This window comes from Anolis carolinensis, chromosome 2 (assembly GCF_035594765.1).
Source record: "Anolis carolinensis isolate JA03-04 chromosome 2, rAnoCar3.1.pri, whole genome shotgun sequence".
NCBI classification, from domain to species: Eukaryota; Metazoa; Chordata; class Lepidosauria; order Squamata; family Dactyloidae; genus Anolis; species Anolis carolinensis.
In genome coordinates this window covers 300,793,907-300,807,607 of record NC_085842.1, presented here as the reverse complement: position 1 = coordinate 300,807,607, position 13,701 = coordinate 300,793,907, and the positions used below count along the sequence as shown (strand labels likewise).

General features: G+C 37.7%; 1 protein-coding gene across 2 annotated transcripts in view; it reads left to right on the top strand.

Moving 5' to 3' along the window:
* The window catches only part of ghr (growth hormone receptor), a 171,129-nt gene extending 157,816 nt beyond the window's left edge, over positions 1–13,313 (top strand). For both annotated transcript variants that reach the window (XM_062972446.1, XM_062972447.1), the window contains 5 exons: positions 507–685; positions 3,943–4,105; positions 5,265–5,355; positions 7,020–7,089; positions 8,569–13,313. In XM_062972446.1, the coding sequence (XP_062828516.1) occupies positions 507–685; positions 3,943–4,105; positions 5,265–5,355; positions 7,020–7,089; positions 8,569–9,561 (1,496 nt within the window). In that variant the 3' untranslated portion in view covers positions 9,562–13,313. The remainder of the gene's footprint in view (positions 1–506; positions 686–3,942; positions 4,106–5,264; positions 5,356–7,019; positions 7,090–8,568) is intronic.
* Positions 13,314–13,701: the final 388 nt, after the last annotated feature.

Below are 13,701 nucleotides of genomic sequence, written 5' to 3'. Positions count from 1 at the left end.
CTCCAATTTAGCCATTTGCATGTCTTCTTTAAAAGTATTTCAAGCAGCAAATGTTTTACTATCTCATTACAGTGTTTTAGAAGTACCTTATTGGGGTTATTTGTTACTTTTGGGGGTTTTCTTGCATATGGGGACATTTAGAATTCATAAGAAGATGGAATAAGACTTGAAAGATTCCTATCACATTTTTTATTTCAATTTTCATTAAAACGTAACTGGAAAATATTACACTCTCCTCCCACTATTGCATCACTTTTCAAATGTTTTTTGCATTCCTGATGCAAACCAAAAAAAAGGAACTAGTTTGATGCTTGAAATAATTGCACTCTCCTAGACATGTTCCTTGGGCACAGATGGTGTGTTAATGGCCTATAAGATAAAATGGATAATGGGTTCTCTTTTGTTTATTCTTTGGTGGAACTGAGTTTTAATTCCCAGTTATACAATTGCCATATTTATTGGGATTTAAGTTCCTGCATGCTTGTTGTTTTATTGTTCATTTACAGTGATACCAGACCCTCCTGTTGGACTCAACTGGACTGTGCTGAACACCAGCCCAATAGGCATCCATACCGATATCCTAGTCACCTGGAAGCCTCCACCTTCTGCAGATGTCAAGAATGGATGGATCACACTCAACTACCACCTCCAGTACAGAGAAGTCAATGAGACAAAATGGATTGAGGTACATATAGGGGGGACCCTCCTCTGAAGTTTTGCATTCTCCCTAAGCTAAGAATTTCCCAATTGTTATCTGGGATTACTATGGTACTAACTGGAGACCAGAGGTATTGCTACACCAATTTTGTCCTCTCCTTTTCACCAAGCTATTATAGAGACTGTTGACTAGGCAAGGGAAAATTGCAACCACAACACTCAGGGATGGTTTTGTAGTTGCTGACAACCCAGAATCCCTAGGCTGGTGTTTTTTTTTCTGGCCAAAATAGAAATTCCAGGTGCAACAATTTACCATTTTTTGGGTTCATTTTACTTATATCCTGCTTTTACTTATATCCTGCTTTCTCCCAAAATGGGATTCTATGCAGTTTGCAATATATGTTAGCATAACAATACATGACACAAAATATTTTAAAAGTATGTAAAAATCAATCAAATTCAAACATTACTTTTAAGATGTTAATCTAAAATAATTTTTGTTGTTATGTGCCTTCAGGTCATTTCCAGCTAATGGTAACCCCATTCCAGGGCTTTCTTAGCAGGATTTGTTCAGAGGATGTTTGCTTTTGTTTTCCTCTAAAGCCCCATCTGCACTGCCATATAATGTAGACTGAGCTGCATTGAACTGGATTATATGAGTCTACACTACCATATAATCCAGTTCAATGCAGTTAATCTACATTCTGAAACTGTATTGCATGGCAATGTAGATGGGGTCTGAGACTGAAGAGTGTGACTTGCCCAAGGTCTTCCAGTGTATCTCCACTCCATGGCTGAGCAGGGATTCAAACCCTGTTCTCTAGAGTCATTTTGTTCTTTTCCCTCTCAATTTATTTATTTATTTATTTACAGCATTTCTATTCCGCCCTTCTCACCCCAAAGGGGACTCAGGGCAGATCACATTACACATATAGGCAAACATTCAATGCCTTTTAACATAGAACAAGGACAGACAAACATAGGCTCTGAGCGGGCCTCGAACTCATGACCTCCTGGTCAGAGTGATTCATTGCAGTGATTCATTGCAACTGCTCTCCAGCCTGCGCCGAGTCATCATTATGTGCCCAAGCCACTACATTGGCTATCTTTACAACAACTATAAAAAAATAAAATACATATTACATATGAAGAAACAACATTCCCATTGCACATTCTTCTACTACAATCAGTTAAAGGCTAAAGGCTTAAGAAAGTTTTGATTTGCTTGCAAAAAAGAGGGCACACAAGGGACCAAGCAAACTTCCTTCAGAAGGGAGTTTGATGGCCTACGAGCAGCCATTGATAAATATAACACTTGCTTTGGAAACATAGGCCCCTTTTACACTGCCCTATATCCCAGGATCTGATCCCAAATTATCTGCTTCAAACTGGATTACATGAGTCTCCACTACCAGATAATATGGGATAATCAGATAATCTAGGATCAGATTCTGGGATATAGAGGCAGTATGGAAGGGATCGTTGTGTGCATCCAGACTTATGAAAGTTCCAGATCTTGTTCCTATTCTTTTTATTTTGTTTTGTTTGTCCCACAATATCTACTGTCAGTTTTCAATATAATCAGCCATTTAATACCAACTCTCCAAGTTGGTTTATTTTAACCTAGTATAATTTTGAAAGAATAGGAACTATATCTGGGAGTTTTCACTCAATCTGGATGCTCTGTTTAATTAGTGCGTACTGGTACATTTGATTCACAGTGAACTTCCCCTAAAAACAACTCATTCCACATTGATTTATTCCTTTACCTCAGCAAAAAGAATATTAACTTTACTCTTAGCTTTCATTTTGATAATTTTAAAATGTCTACTGTGCTGCAATAATTACTACCTCACTCTCCTCCTTCCCTTTCTTTTAAGTTTCCAAGGGTAGCTTTCATTATGGCCACATTAATCGTAATTGGGTTCATTCTTTAAAATTACTCACTTCACATGTAGTTTTAATTCAAACCATTTTTCCTTTTGAATGGAAACATAATTACTGAGATTATGGTTTGTTTTAGTATTCATTATATAAAATGTAAACTCTGCGTGGTTTCATATGTACAATTAGCCCAGAATAGCCATGACCAGCAAGGGAGCCGCTCTTTCTCCAAAGTATAATAGCATGACTTCAAATTCATAAGGGACTTATTTTAGGCTTTGAATAGTAAAGAATTAAAGCAATGCTGGGGCAATGGAAGATAAATTTGAAAACAAATTCAAGAGCTGGCAATGTCACTCAAATTCAACCATGGGTTTAGGCCTGAAATAAACAATGAACAGGCAGTTTACATATTGTCCATCTTGCAATTCCAGCTTGATTTTATTCATTTAGAACAGCTGGGAATGGATAATGAAAGAGCAAGGTTTGCGAATGAGAGCAAATTATTTAGTAGTGCTGAGATTTTACACAAACCGTGTAAAGCTTGGGAAGTTTTCATAGGGATTAAGTTGTCATTTTTGTTTTAGACAGCTTCCCAATGCAACACCATTAGAAAAGGTTAGCACAGAGGCAAACTGGAGAATTTTTCTCCCACCCAACTAGTTTGAAAGGAACTATCCAAACAAGCTTAAACCTTATTCTCCAAATAGATTTATCTCCTTGGATAGCTACTTTAAAGCCTGGAGTGGATGAAAGCCTGGAGCAGATTGACCATCAATGATATGGAAGGTGTATCTGTAGAATTAATATTTGACACCACTATAACTGCCATGGCTCAGTGCTGTGGAATCCTGGGAACTATGGTTTGTTGCGGTATCAGCATTCCTTGGCAGATAATGCTACATATCTTTTAAAATTGCAGTTCCATGATTCCATAGCACTGAGCTATAGCAGCCAAAGTGGTGTCAAACTACATTAATTCTACGGTGTAAATGCACCCAAAGGCTGTCACTGGTTCTCATTAGATAAGACCAGTGTATCACATGTTCTGAAACCTTGTGCCCTTTGGCCACTTAGGAACCATGGGTTCCTTTATGACGATTCACAGAAAGAATGTGAAACAGTAAGGAATATCGACACCTAGGATAATACAATCTATTCATGTAGATTGTATTACAAATACAATAACCTGATTTAGAGTTGCAAGAAACATATTCATGTCGTTATAGAAAATCAGCAGTATTGCACACTGGATAGCTAATCATGCATCTGTAAGTAAGTAGCATGTGTAAACATCCAAATTCTAACCAATTTCTTTTTTATTTCTTGTATGAACACTCTAGAAAAAGCTTTTGCATATGAGTAACAGTCAACCAATGAATGTTCCATTTATCATTACAGCGGGAAGCAAAGGATGCAACAAAAATTCCAGTGTATGCTTTGAAGACATGCCGTGATTATGAGATACGAATCCAAGCAAAAGCCTCAGGGGGAGTTTATGGGGAGTTCAGTGAAGTACTTTATGTGTCTTTCGGCTCAATGGGACTGGTACCATGTGAGGAAGGTAAGGAAGAAGGAAATTGCCTTTGATGTGGTTTCTCTTGTTGGATTGATGTTGGGCTTCCCATCAAACGTGTTCTTGGTCCATTTACTACATTCATTTCTTGGTCAACACATATAGAAAAATCTATACTGAACTTGTAGCTTTCAAATGGTATATGGGCTAGCTCAATTAATGTCATTCATAAGGATAAAGAATATTCAAGTACTTTTACTTTTCCATATAATCTGTTCTAGATGAGGGATGAGGGCACTTTGGCTCTCCAGATGTTTTGGATTGCAACTCTTATATGCTTATGATTGGCCATGTTGGTTGGAATTTCTGGGAGTTACAGTCCAAAGCATCTGGAAGGCTGTGGATTCCTCTTCCCTGCACTAGATGGTCAACTAATGATATGTTTTCAAAGAAGCTCTTGTGTGAAGATGCATTTGAAAGATTTCAGTTCAGGTTCTAGATCAGAAGTGAGCAAAGTGTGGTCCTTCAGATATTTGGTGGACTTCAGAGCCCAACATTCTTCACCATTGACTATAGTATCTCATGGAAGTTATAGCTGAATATATCTAGCTCAGCCCAACTCTAGAAAAGGCTAGATATTCATAATAATAGATTAGTAGTTTCTCTAAGCATGTGATGATACAAGCATGCACATATATATCTTTGGAGGGTAAAACAGATATCAAATGTGTCCAAAATAGTCTTGGCTTCTGTCCTTCTTAAGCAAAAACAAATCGTTTATTAACACTGCTAGCTTATTTTCGTGTAGTATCAAGGAATAGAAGTACTTGTCTTACCTTCCTCTGTGGGCCTTTGGGGCTACATGAAACTTGTACTTTGTTTTGATCTACCGTGTTCACTGCCTTGGTTTCTATAATAGAGGAAAGGAAGGATGGATGGATGATAGGCAAACAGGTGTTGATATGTAAGCAACTAAATACACACTATAATAGGGGATTATACTGGAACTTTTAATGCTAGGAAAACAAGTTAGATTTGGAATACAGAGAGCAAACAGGGCCATGGCTGCATGCAACAAGATGGAAATATTTTGAATACTTTGCTAATTAGATGAGAAAGATTTTAGCTTTCATGTCCACTTGAGGTAGCAAGAAGTGTCATCAAGAAATATAAACTACTGTTTGTTTTGGTTGCTTTGCTGTTTTAGAATTACCAGTTCCTTGGCCTTTGGTGATGGCCTTTGGAACCCTGGGCCTGATGGTGATGCTGTCGCTGGTTCTCTTTTCCAAACAGCAGAAGTAAGTCTTAACTGCATTTGATAGATTATATGTGATACGCTGCCACTTTGTGGACAATTAATTCAGCAACTTATACCTGTGTGTTGAGTTTCAGTTAAACCTAAAACATGGTTACAAACAATTATCAAAGGCAAATGGGTTCTGGATTTGGAGGGGGAAATTTAGGCTGGCTCTACACTATAGAATGAATGCAGGTTGACACATTTTTAACTGACATGTCTCAATCCTATGGAATCGTAAGAGTTGCAGTTTGGTGAGATGCCACCACTCTTTGGTGGAGAAGGCTAAAGACTTTGTAAAACTATGAGCTTGTGGAAGTAAAGTGGTGTCAAACTACATTCTTTCTACAGTGTGGGCACACCCTGGACAGATTTTTGATGTAAGTAAATCAATTACCTGGACACATTTTTATGCATATTTTAAATATTTTAAAACTTATTTGTTGTTGTAACTTGTGTGTGTGTGTGTGTGTATTTCTGTGAAAGTGAAGTGTTATTAATCTTATAAATATGAGTATCAAATTAGTTTTAGATGCAAATAGTATGATTTGGGTGGTATTTATAATTATCATAATGCAGAAATGGAGGTTATTTAATTGTTTCCTCTGGTGCTGCAAATCTGAGGTAAATTCCTTCTCTCTGAGGGCATATTTGCTTTGGGAGAAAATCTCCTTTCCATTAACTCAATAGTATAATTCATCACAATGAAACTATACATTTCACTGGAAAGATTTTCTTCACCACTGGAGCTGACTAGTGCTTTGAGCAAGTCAAAAGATAATAATGCATTGTGTCTATGTATCTTAAGTCACCTGCCAATTTATGGTGACCGCATGAATTTCATTGGGTTTTCTGAGATAAGGAATGCTTAGACATACATTCCAGGGAAAGGAATTTACAAAAACTACCATTGAGTATTCCTTATCTTAGAAACCTCTATGAAATTCACTATACCATGAGAAGAAAGTATTAAATTTCTACTCCATGCTTGTTGCAATAGTAATTATAATCCTCCTCATAGATTCTATTTCCATAATTGAAAAGCTCTTTGTTATTAAACAAGCTTCCCATAATTTATCAGGCAGCATGACTGTTCTTCTCTTAGCCAAAGGATTCTTGGAAATGCATTCTTTCCCAAGGTTTAGTCTAATGACATTTTGTTTCTCACTTTGGGAGAGATTGATTGAGGCCATTGCATGACTCTCCTTTTTACTAGGGCTTTCAACTGATTTAGGCATCCTAACTCATTTACAGAAAGTCAGTGTGATGTAGTGGTTGGAGTGCTGGACTATTATTCTGGAGACCGGAGTTTCAATTCCTACTTAGTCACAGAAAACGGTTGGGTGATTTTGGGCAGGTTATACTGTTAAGAGTGAAAGGAAGGCAAAGGCAAACTGCTCAAAACAAATCTTGCCAAGTAAACCTTTCGACATACAAATAGCTTTTTACATGAAAAAGACTTGACAGTCCATTCCCTGCATCCTTCATCAGTCTCCAGATTCCATTACTTGCTACCTACATGAGCCCTACCAAAAAAAAAGGAAATGTCCTTCAACCACACTTTAACATATGCCAGATTTATGCAAATCACACCCATGTATTTCATACCATATTACCAAAACGTACGCTAAAATAAGTAAATATGCATGAATTTTTCTTTTCAAGGTTGAAGATTCTGATTCTTCCTCCTGTTCCAGTGCCCAAGATTAAAGGAATTGATCCAGATCTCTTAAAGGTAATCAGAAAATATATATGGTTTAAAATCACCATTCAATCTGACCATTGGTATATAGCAACGGTTTAAACATTCTGAAATGTTGTGTTAGTTAAGAAAGTACATTACAAGACTCCCTATCAAGGAATATGGGATCAAATCTTCCACTACTAGTAAGATTTTCAGAAACAGTTAAATTCTATATAACAAGAGTGGGGGAACCCCTGGACTATAAACCCCCAATCCAGTCCATAGCAGTTCCCTAAACTGGCTCATAGACTGTCCCTGGTTGCTTATCTTCAAAACGCCACATCCTTAAAAGAGGCAGAATACAAGAGCCACTGAACTACACATTAAAATCTGCAGTGCAGTTGCTTTGATTCTACCTATGTGGAAGACAAGGAATAACTAAAATTGTAACCACTATGCTAGCCCTTTTAAGTTGTATGGCTGGTGCTCCACTAGCTTTGCTCTCCCTTCATCTGTCTCATGCAGGGAAAGCAAAGAGGAAAAGAAGACTGCTTGCTGTCCAAAGTTTTCAAAAGCAGTGTTTCAGCCAATTCTATATCAAGGGATCCCATGACATCAGAGGACATGGGCATGGCCTCTGGTGCCATCCACCCCAAAAGGGGATCATTGGGAGAGTTCTGGACCCTCTTTGCAGCTCCTACTCCTACTATGAAGGTTTTAGTGAAGCAGTGTTGTAAGTTATTCCACCACTAGACCCCAAATGTTAGAAAACCATATAAGTTGCCTTGCATATGTTTCACTATTAAACTTTGAAACTGTGACAGAGGGCTTTTTGAACTATAAAAAGATTCATCACAACCACCATAAATTAAGCTTGTGTTTCTTTTAGGAACCCAGTAACCTTTCCTGTGATGTAGGCATAGAATTAACTTCTGGAGACAAGGGGGCAAATTTAAAATGCTTATTATGGCAAAAGAGAGTAAAAGGTCATGCTTTAAATAAGAATAGGTTAAGCCAAGATATAAATCCAATTGCTAGAGTTGACTAATTCAATCATTTATATAAGTCCTGGTGTAGTATCTATCAGTATGTTTGATAGGCCTACATCTGCTGAAGTTAGCAATTGAATTTTAGAGTTTATATACTACCTTGAGGGGAAAGCTCAACCAAAGGGACATATAACATACAATTAGCTTCTGATATACAGGAGGAACTAATAAATAGTTAAAAATCAGTTGTGTTTTCTTAAATATCATACATTTTGTTACTCTTTCTACTATAATTAAGAGAGAATATTTCAGCTGAATAAAATAAACTCTTAATAATTTTTCTCCTGGACAAGATCTTTTTAAACACTACCCATCCTCTCCTTCACAATCACAAGAATATGTTGGAATCCGTTTTCAGTTCTAGAATACAGATTGATGATTTTTTTTCTCTTTTCCCAATAAAACACATACAGTACTGCCATATTTAAACACTTCATAACTGTTCCAATGTTAATGCTATTTTAAAATGTGTTCTCTGTAGAAAGGAAAACTGGATGAAGTCAATTCCATCTTAGCCAGTCATGGAAGCTACATGCCCCAGCTGTATGGGGAGGACTCTTGGGTGGAATTTATTGAGCTGGATATAGAAGAGAATGAAGAGAGGACCGAAGGCTCAGATACTGACAGGCTGCTTGGTGATGACCACCTGAAGACCCATGGTTGCCTGGCAGTAAGAGATGATGATTCTGGCCGAGCAAGCTGCTGCGAACCTGATATCCCCGAAACTGACTTCAGCGTGAGTGATACATGTGATGGAACCTCAGACATCGACCAGTCCAAAAAGACAAGTGACAAAGAAAAAGATCTATTGTGCCTTGAACAAAAAGACAGTGAGAAGCCATCGTCAAGCTTTGATGAATCACCAACTCAGCTGTCACCTGATAATCCAGCCAAAACCCAGCAGCCAAAAGCGCATGCTTCTGCCACTGACAGTAATGAGATGACAAGCCCACCAGTTCAAACCCAGCTAAGCAACCAGAGTTCAGTGGCAAACATTGACTTTTATACACAAGTGAGTGACATTACACCAGGAGGAAGTGTTGTGCTCTCCCCAGGGCAAAAAATGAAGATGGCAAAAATCCAAAGCGAGGCTGGAAAGGAACCAGTTACACAATGCCAACCAAGCATTGCCATGGACAGTGCATATTTCTGTGAAACAGATGTGAAAAAATGTGTCATTGTGCCACCTCATAAAGAGGCTGAGCCAGAAGTTCAAGACCAGAGCTTTTCTGAGGGTGCTTACATTGTCACCGAGAGCCTTACCACTAGTGCTGTGAACCCTGTGACTGCAGCAGAAGACGAAGAATTACCAGAAAGTTCTGAAATGCCAGTGGCAGACTATACATCCATTCATGTAGTACAGTCTCCACAAGGCCTTGTGCTCAGCGCAACATCTCTCCCTGTGCCAGACAAGGAATTCATGGTGTCATGTGGTTATGTGAGCACAGACCAGCTTAACAAAATCCTGCCCTAGCCTTCTCATCACTGACTGTGAAAAATAATATCACCTTCTTCAGTTCCTCAATCCGTATCTCCATCCAGCTCCAAAGAATATATGAGGCTCTTTAAGAAGAGGAGCTCCCCAATTCACTTCAGTATTACAAAAAGCTTCTCATGTTTTCAAAATATTGCTGACACTTTCATGAATGGGGAAGTTCATGCTCATGGGGAGCTCCATGAACTTACTGGAGTCTTTGCATATTCATTTGGAGCCTTTCAGTTGGGATGTAAATGTCATAGAGTTGGCTTGGGTATGTGTATGCTTAAATCACAACAAACGTGTTCAGTATTGTTTAAAAAGTGATGGTGTGGTCCCTCCCACTGTAATGTTGAATCAATCACAGTATTGTTGTTGTATCTTGTAAGTATTGTCTTAAGAAACATTGCTGGAGCTGGTTCAATAATACTGGATGTCTTTTGTTATTGTAGGTGTTGATTTGAGGTTTTTCAGAATACATTGGATGGCTTTGTAGATGTGTCATAAATCATTATTCATCAGGAAGCTAGTGTCAAATGTTATTTTCAGTTTGAACAGTTTGTGTTCAATCACATCATATGCTGAGAGGTTTATACTAGCAATTGGAGAATGAACCATTGGGTAAGGAAGCAAAAATAGCTTGGTTAAATAATACATTTATTTTGAGTTATATAAATAGCAAGCCTATTTTAATACTTTAGACAAGCAGGCATGGATATTTTATATTTACACTGCACCATGTAGTTTAATTATAATGATCCATCTATGGAATGTATGTGCTGCAATTATTGTAGCATGTTTTTTTAAAGAATATAAGGAGAGAGTTATTTTTACACAACATTTTTATACGTCCAGAAAAGCTATAGAGATCTAAATTTTCAACACTACTTTACTGGAGCCTGTATGTTTAAAAAAACTATATTTTTGCATTTTGTAGCAAACCACAATGTGTGCAACAAACTAAATATTTCTGTCATCATTTAGTTGTTGTACTAACATATTGTGCAGTCTATATACCAGTAGAAACTAAAAGTAGTTTTGATTTTTCAGGACCTTTTAGGAATATAATTACATTTTGATGGAATATTGGGAAATAAGCACTGGTAACTTGACAACATCATTCTTCACAATGAATTCTTTTAACACCCTTATCAGAAAATTACTAATAGACTCAGCACTAAAAGTCAATAAAAGCTGAGTCAGAAAGATTATTTTGAAACTCAGACTCTGAATGAAATGAAGTTACAGAACTCAGCACAGTATTTTTAGCAATGCAATATTATTTTATTTTGCATATTCTGCACACATTGGATGGAGGAAGGCCTGAAAGGAGTAGTAAAGCTTAAGTCTTATTTGAGTGGGTTTCTCAAGGTACGCCTTAACAATCTCAATTTTTGTTTACAAAACTAAGGGTTACAAGCAACAGTTTTCCAAACATACCTGTTTGTTTTAACCATGCTGCCTTTCAGACAGGCATCATTGCAGAACTGGGTCAACAGGAAGCCATTTCTGAATCAAGACCTGAAGCATTTCCAGCCCAAAGTTCCTTAGATCACTGAAAGTGAGCTGAGAGCCTAATGCACAGCATCAAACCCCAAACTCCCTATTGCAATTCCTCAGGTTGTACATGACTGCCTTAGCAACGAGTCAAATCATTGGTCCATCTAACCCAGTTCAGTCTATTCTAAGTCTTGGCAGTTTTTGCAGATCTTCAGCTGAAACTTTATAGCTGGTGTTTTAATGGAAATGCTAAGAATCAAAGCTGGGTCTTCTGCATGCAAATCATATGCTTTTCCACTGAATTGGGAACTCATCAATTGTAGCTATGCAGATAAACAAAGTAATGGACAAGGTGGTACAGATATGCATAAAACTGGCTGCTGGCTCTGTTCACACTACTGTATACACATACATATATGTGTACAAACTCACATTTGTGTGTTGACCTTAAGTGAATTTAAAAGTAAGAGAATAATTCTTAGATTAATGGAGATTATTTCCGCTGTTGTTCCCTTAGAACAGGAACAGGCCACTGGAAGCTGTGACCTTTTTTTAAAAAAAACTGTGATAATAATGCACAGGGTGTATGGGATGTCAGCACCTTCCAAAAATATGTTTTTACTAAAGTTAAAAATGTTGCCTGTTTCTATTTGTTTTTGTTTTTTTAGCTGCGATGAAGTCCAGAGCTGGACCCTCATGTACCTTTGCCAACTTTTGCCTTAGGCTGCAATGCTAAACAACAAAATTGTGCAATTGACCCTTATGAAAACAGACTTTGAAGTCTCCCTCTCAACATTAAATGAAAGTTTACCTTCAGGTGATACTAAGCAGGAGAGAGAGGATAATGACATTTATATAATTATCTATAGATGTTACCTATTGAGAAGAATAACTAGATGAAAAGGGTAACTAGAGGCAGCTGATGAGGAAGGCCAATATCACCTTCTAAGGGGATTCTGTTCTAAGTATCACCTGCATCTCAGTGAGCAAAACTCCATATAAGTAGATCACAGAAACCTATTGGTGATCTGGTTTTTTTTTAGTGACATCAAGACAATAATTGTGAACCTTAAAAATCTCAGCACCTTTAATTATCTGAGGAAGTAGACTTATGCTGTGTCTACATAGGCCAAATAATGTAGACACACCTTTCTTCTACTAGAGGGAATCTGCATGACACACAGCTAGATTTCCAGTAGAAATGCTGCATCCAGTCATTAACATGTTTTAAAGGGGAAATTGGATTTACCCCAGGGCTTCCTGGAAGCTTTGGGGTGATCTCAGAGTTTTGGAATTGTGGATAGCTGAGTCTGATCTAATCCTCCGTCCACACATCCAATGGACCCACTGCTGCATTGCTAGCTCAATGGCAGAGGCTTGCTTGTTATGTCATTCTGGTACTCCCAGCAATGTGACTGAGAAATGCAACATCACCAGCATGTGTCTGCTAGGGGCTGGTGATGCAGTTTTTTCATCAATAGCCCCAATGTGTGCTTAGTCCAGTCGGCTTTCTGGCCAACCAAAAGGGCTCTGGGGCCATTCCCAGCCTGTACTGGGGTAGCTTCAGAGTGGTTTACCCTGAATTAATCAAGAAAATGTAGACATGGTCTTATTCGACAAAGGCTTATCCTACTAATGTTTTTCCCTCAGTCTCTTAAGGTGCTATGAGATCCCTTTGCATACATCTTGAACCATATAAGCAAGCCTTGAGAAATGTCAGTTAGTGACTCTGCCATGCTTAAGTGTTTTAAAGGGAAGAATGTAGTCGGTAAGAAATCATTATTTACTTCTGAAATCAATTGTTTCACATAGCTTACTATTTTTAAAAATATATCAATGTTTTAAACAGTAAATATAAGCAATGAAGTTGTCTTCTCAATGGTTAGAACTGGGAAATTCTGTATCTGGCTTGTACTTTTAAGATGATGTATAGTATACTGCTAAGTTGCTGTTACATTCTTTTTTCTAACAGCTGCTTTCTTTAGCTTTAGGCATTAATGCTGTTAAGCTATGTAAGTCTCTCTTGAGACAAGGGAATATTTTGCTACATTTCTCTGGACAAAGTGTTTCAATCACCAAAAACTAGTTAAATACCTCAATCAATCTCAGAATGTCATTTTGGTACTTCACTGGTTACACAAATCATTACACAACAGTATGGAAATTTGTGTCTTTCTGTTTATATTAAACTTGCTTTATGTCAGTGTTCTCATTTCCTTCTCAAAGTTTAATAAATTTATTTTCTTCAATCCATCATAACATTATTGTATACTTGTAGCATGAAGGCTGAAAACACATTCAATCTCAATCTGTCTTTTATGGTTTGACAGTCATCATTACCCAAATTCATTACTGTGTTATAAGCTTCAACCATATGCACAGAGCTTAGGACCTCATCACACTACAGCATGGATCCACTTTAAATCCAGTTTCTGCCTCCTGCAGAATTCTGGGGCTGGTAGTTTAGGGAGGGGCCTTTAAACTGCTTAGCCAGACAGGTCATGGCCTCACTAAACTACAAACCCCAGAATTCTGCAGGAGGCAGAAATCGGATTTAAAGTGGATCTGTTATGCCCCATGAAGATGCTCACTGTTTAGCCCTAGTTAAGCCCTTTTTAGTTAGAGGGGTTAATATTT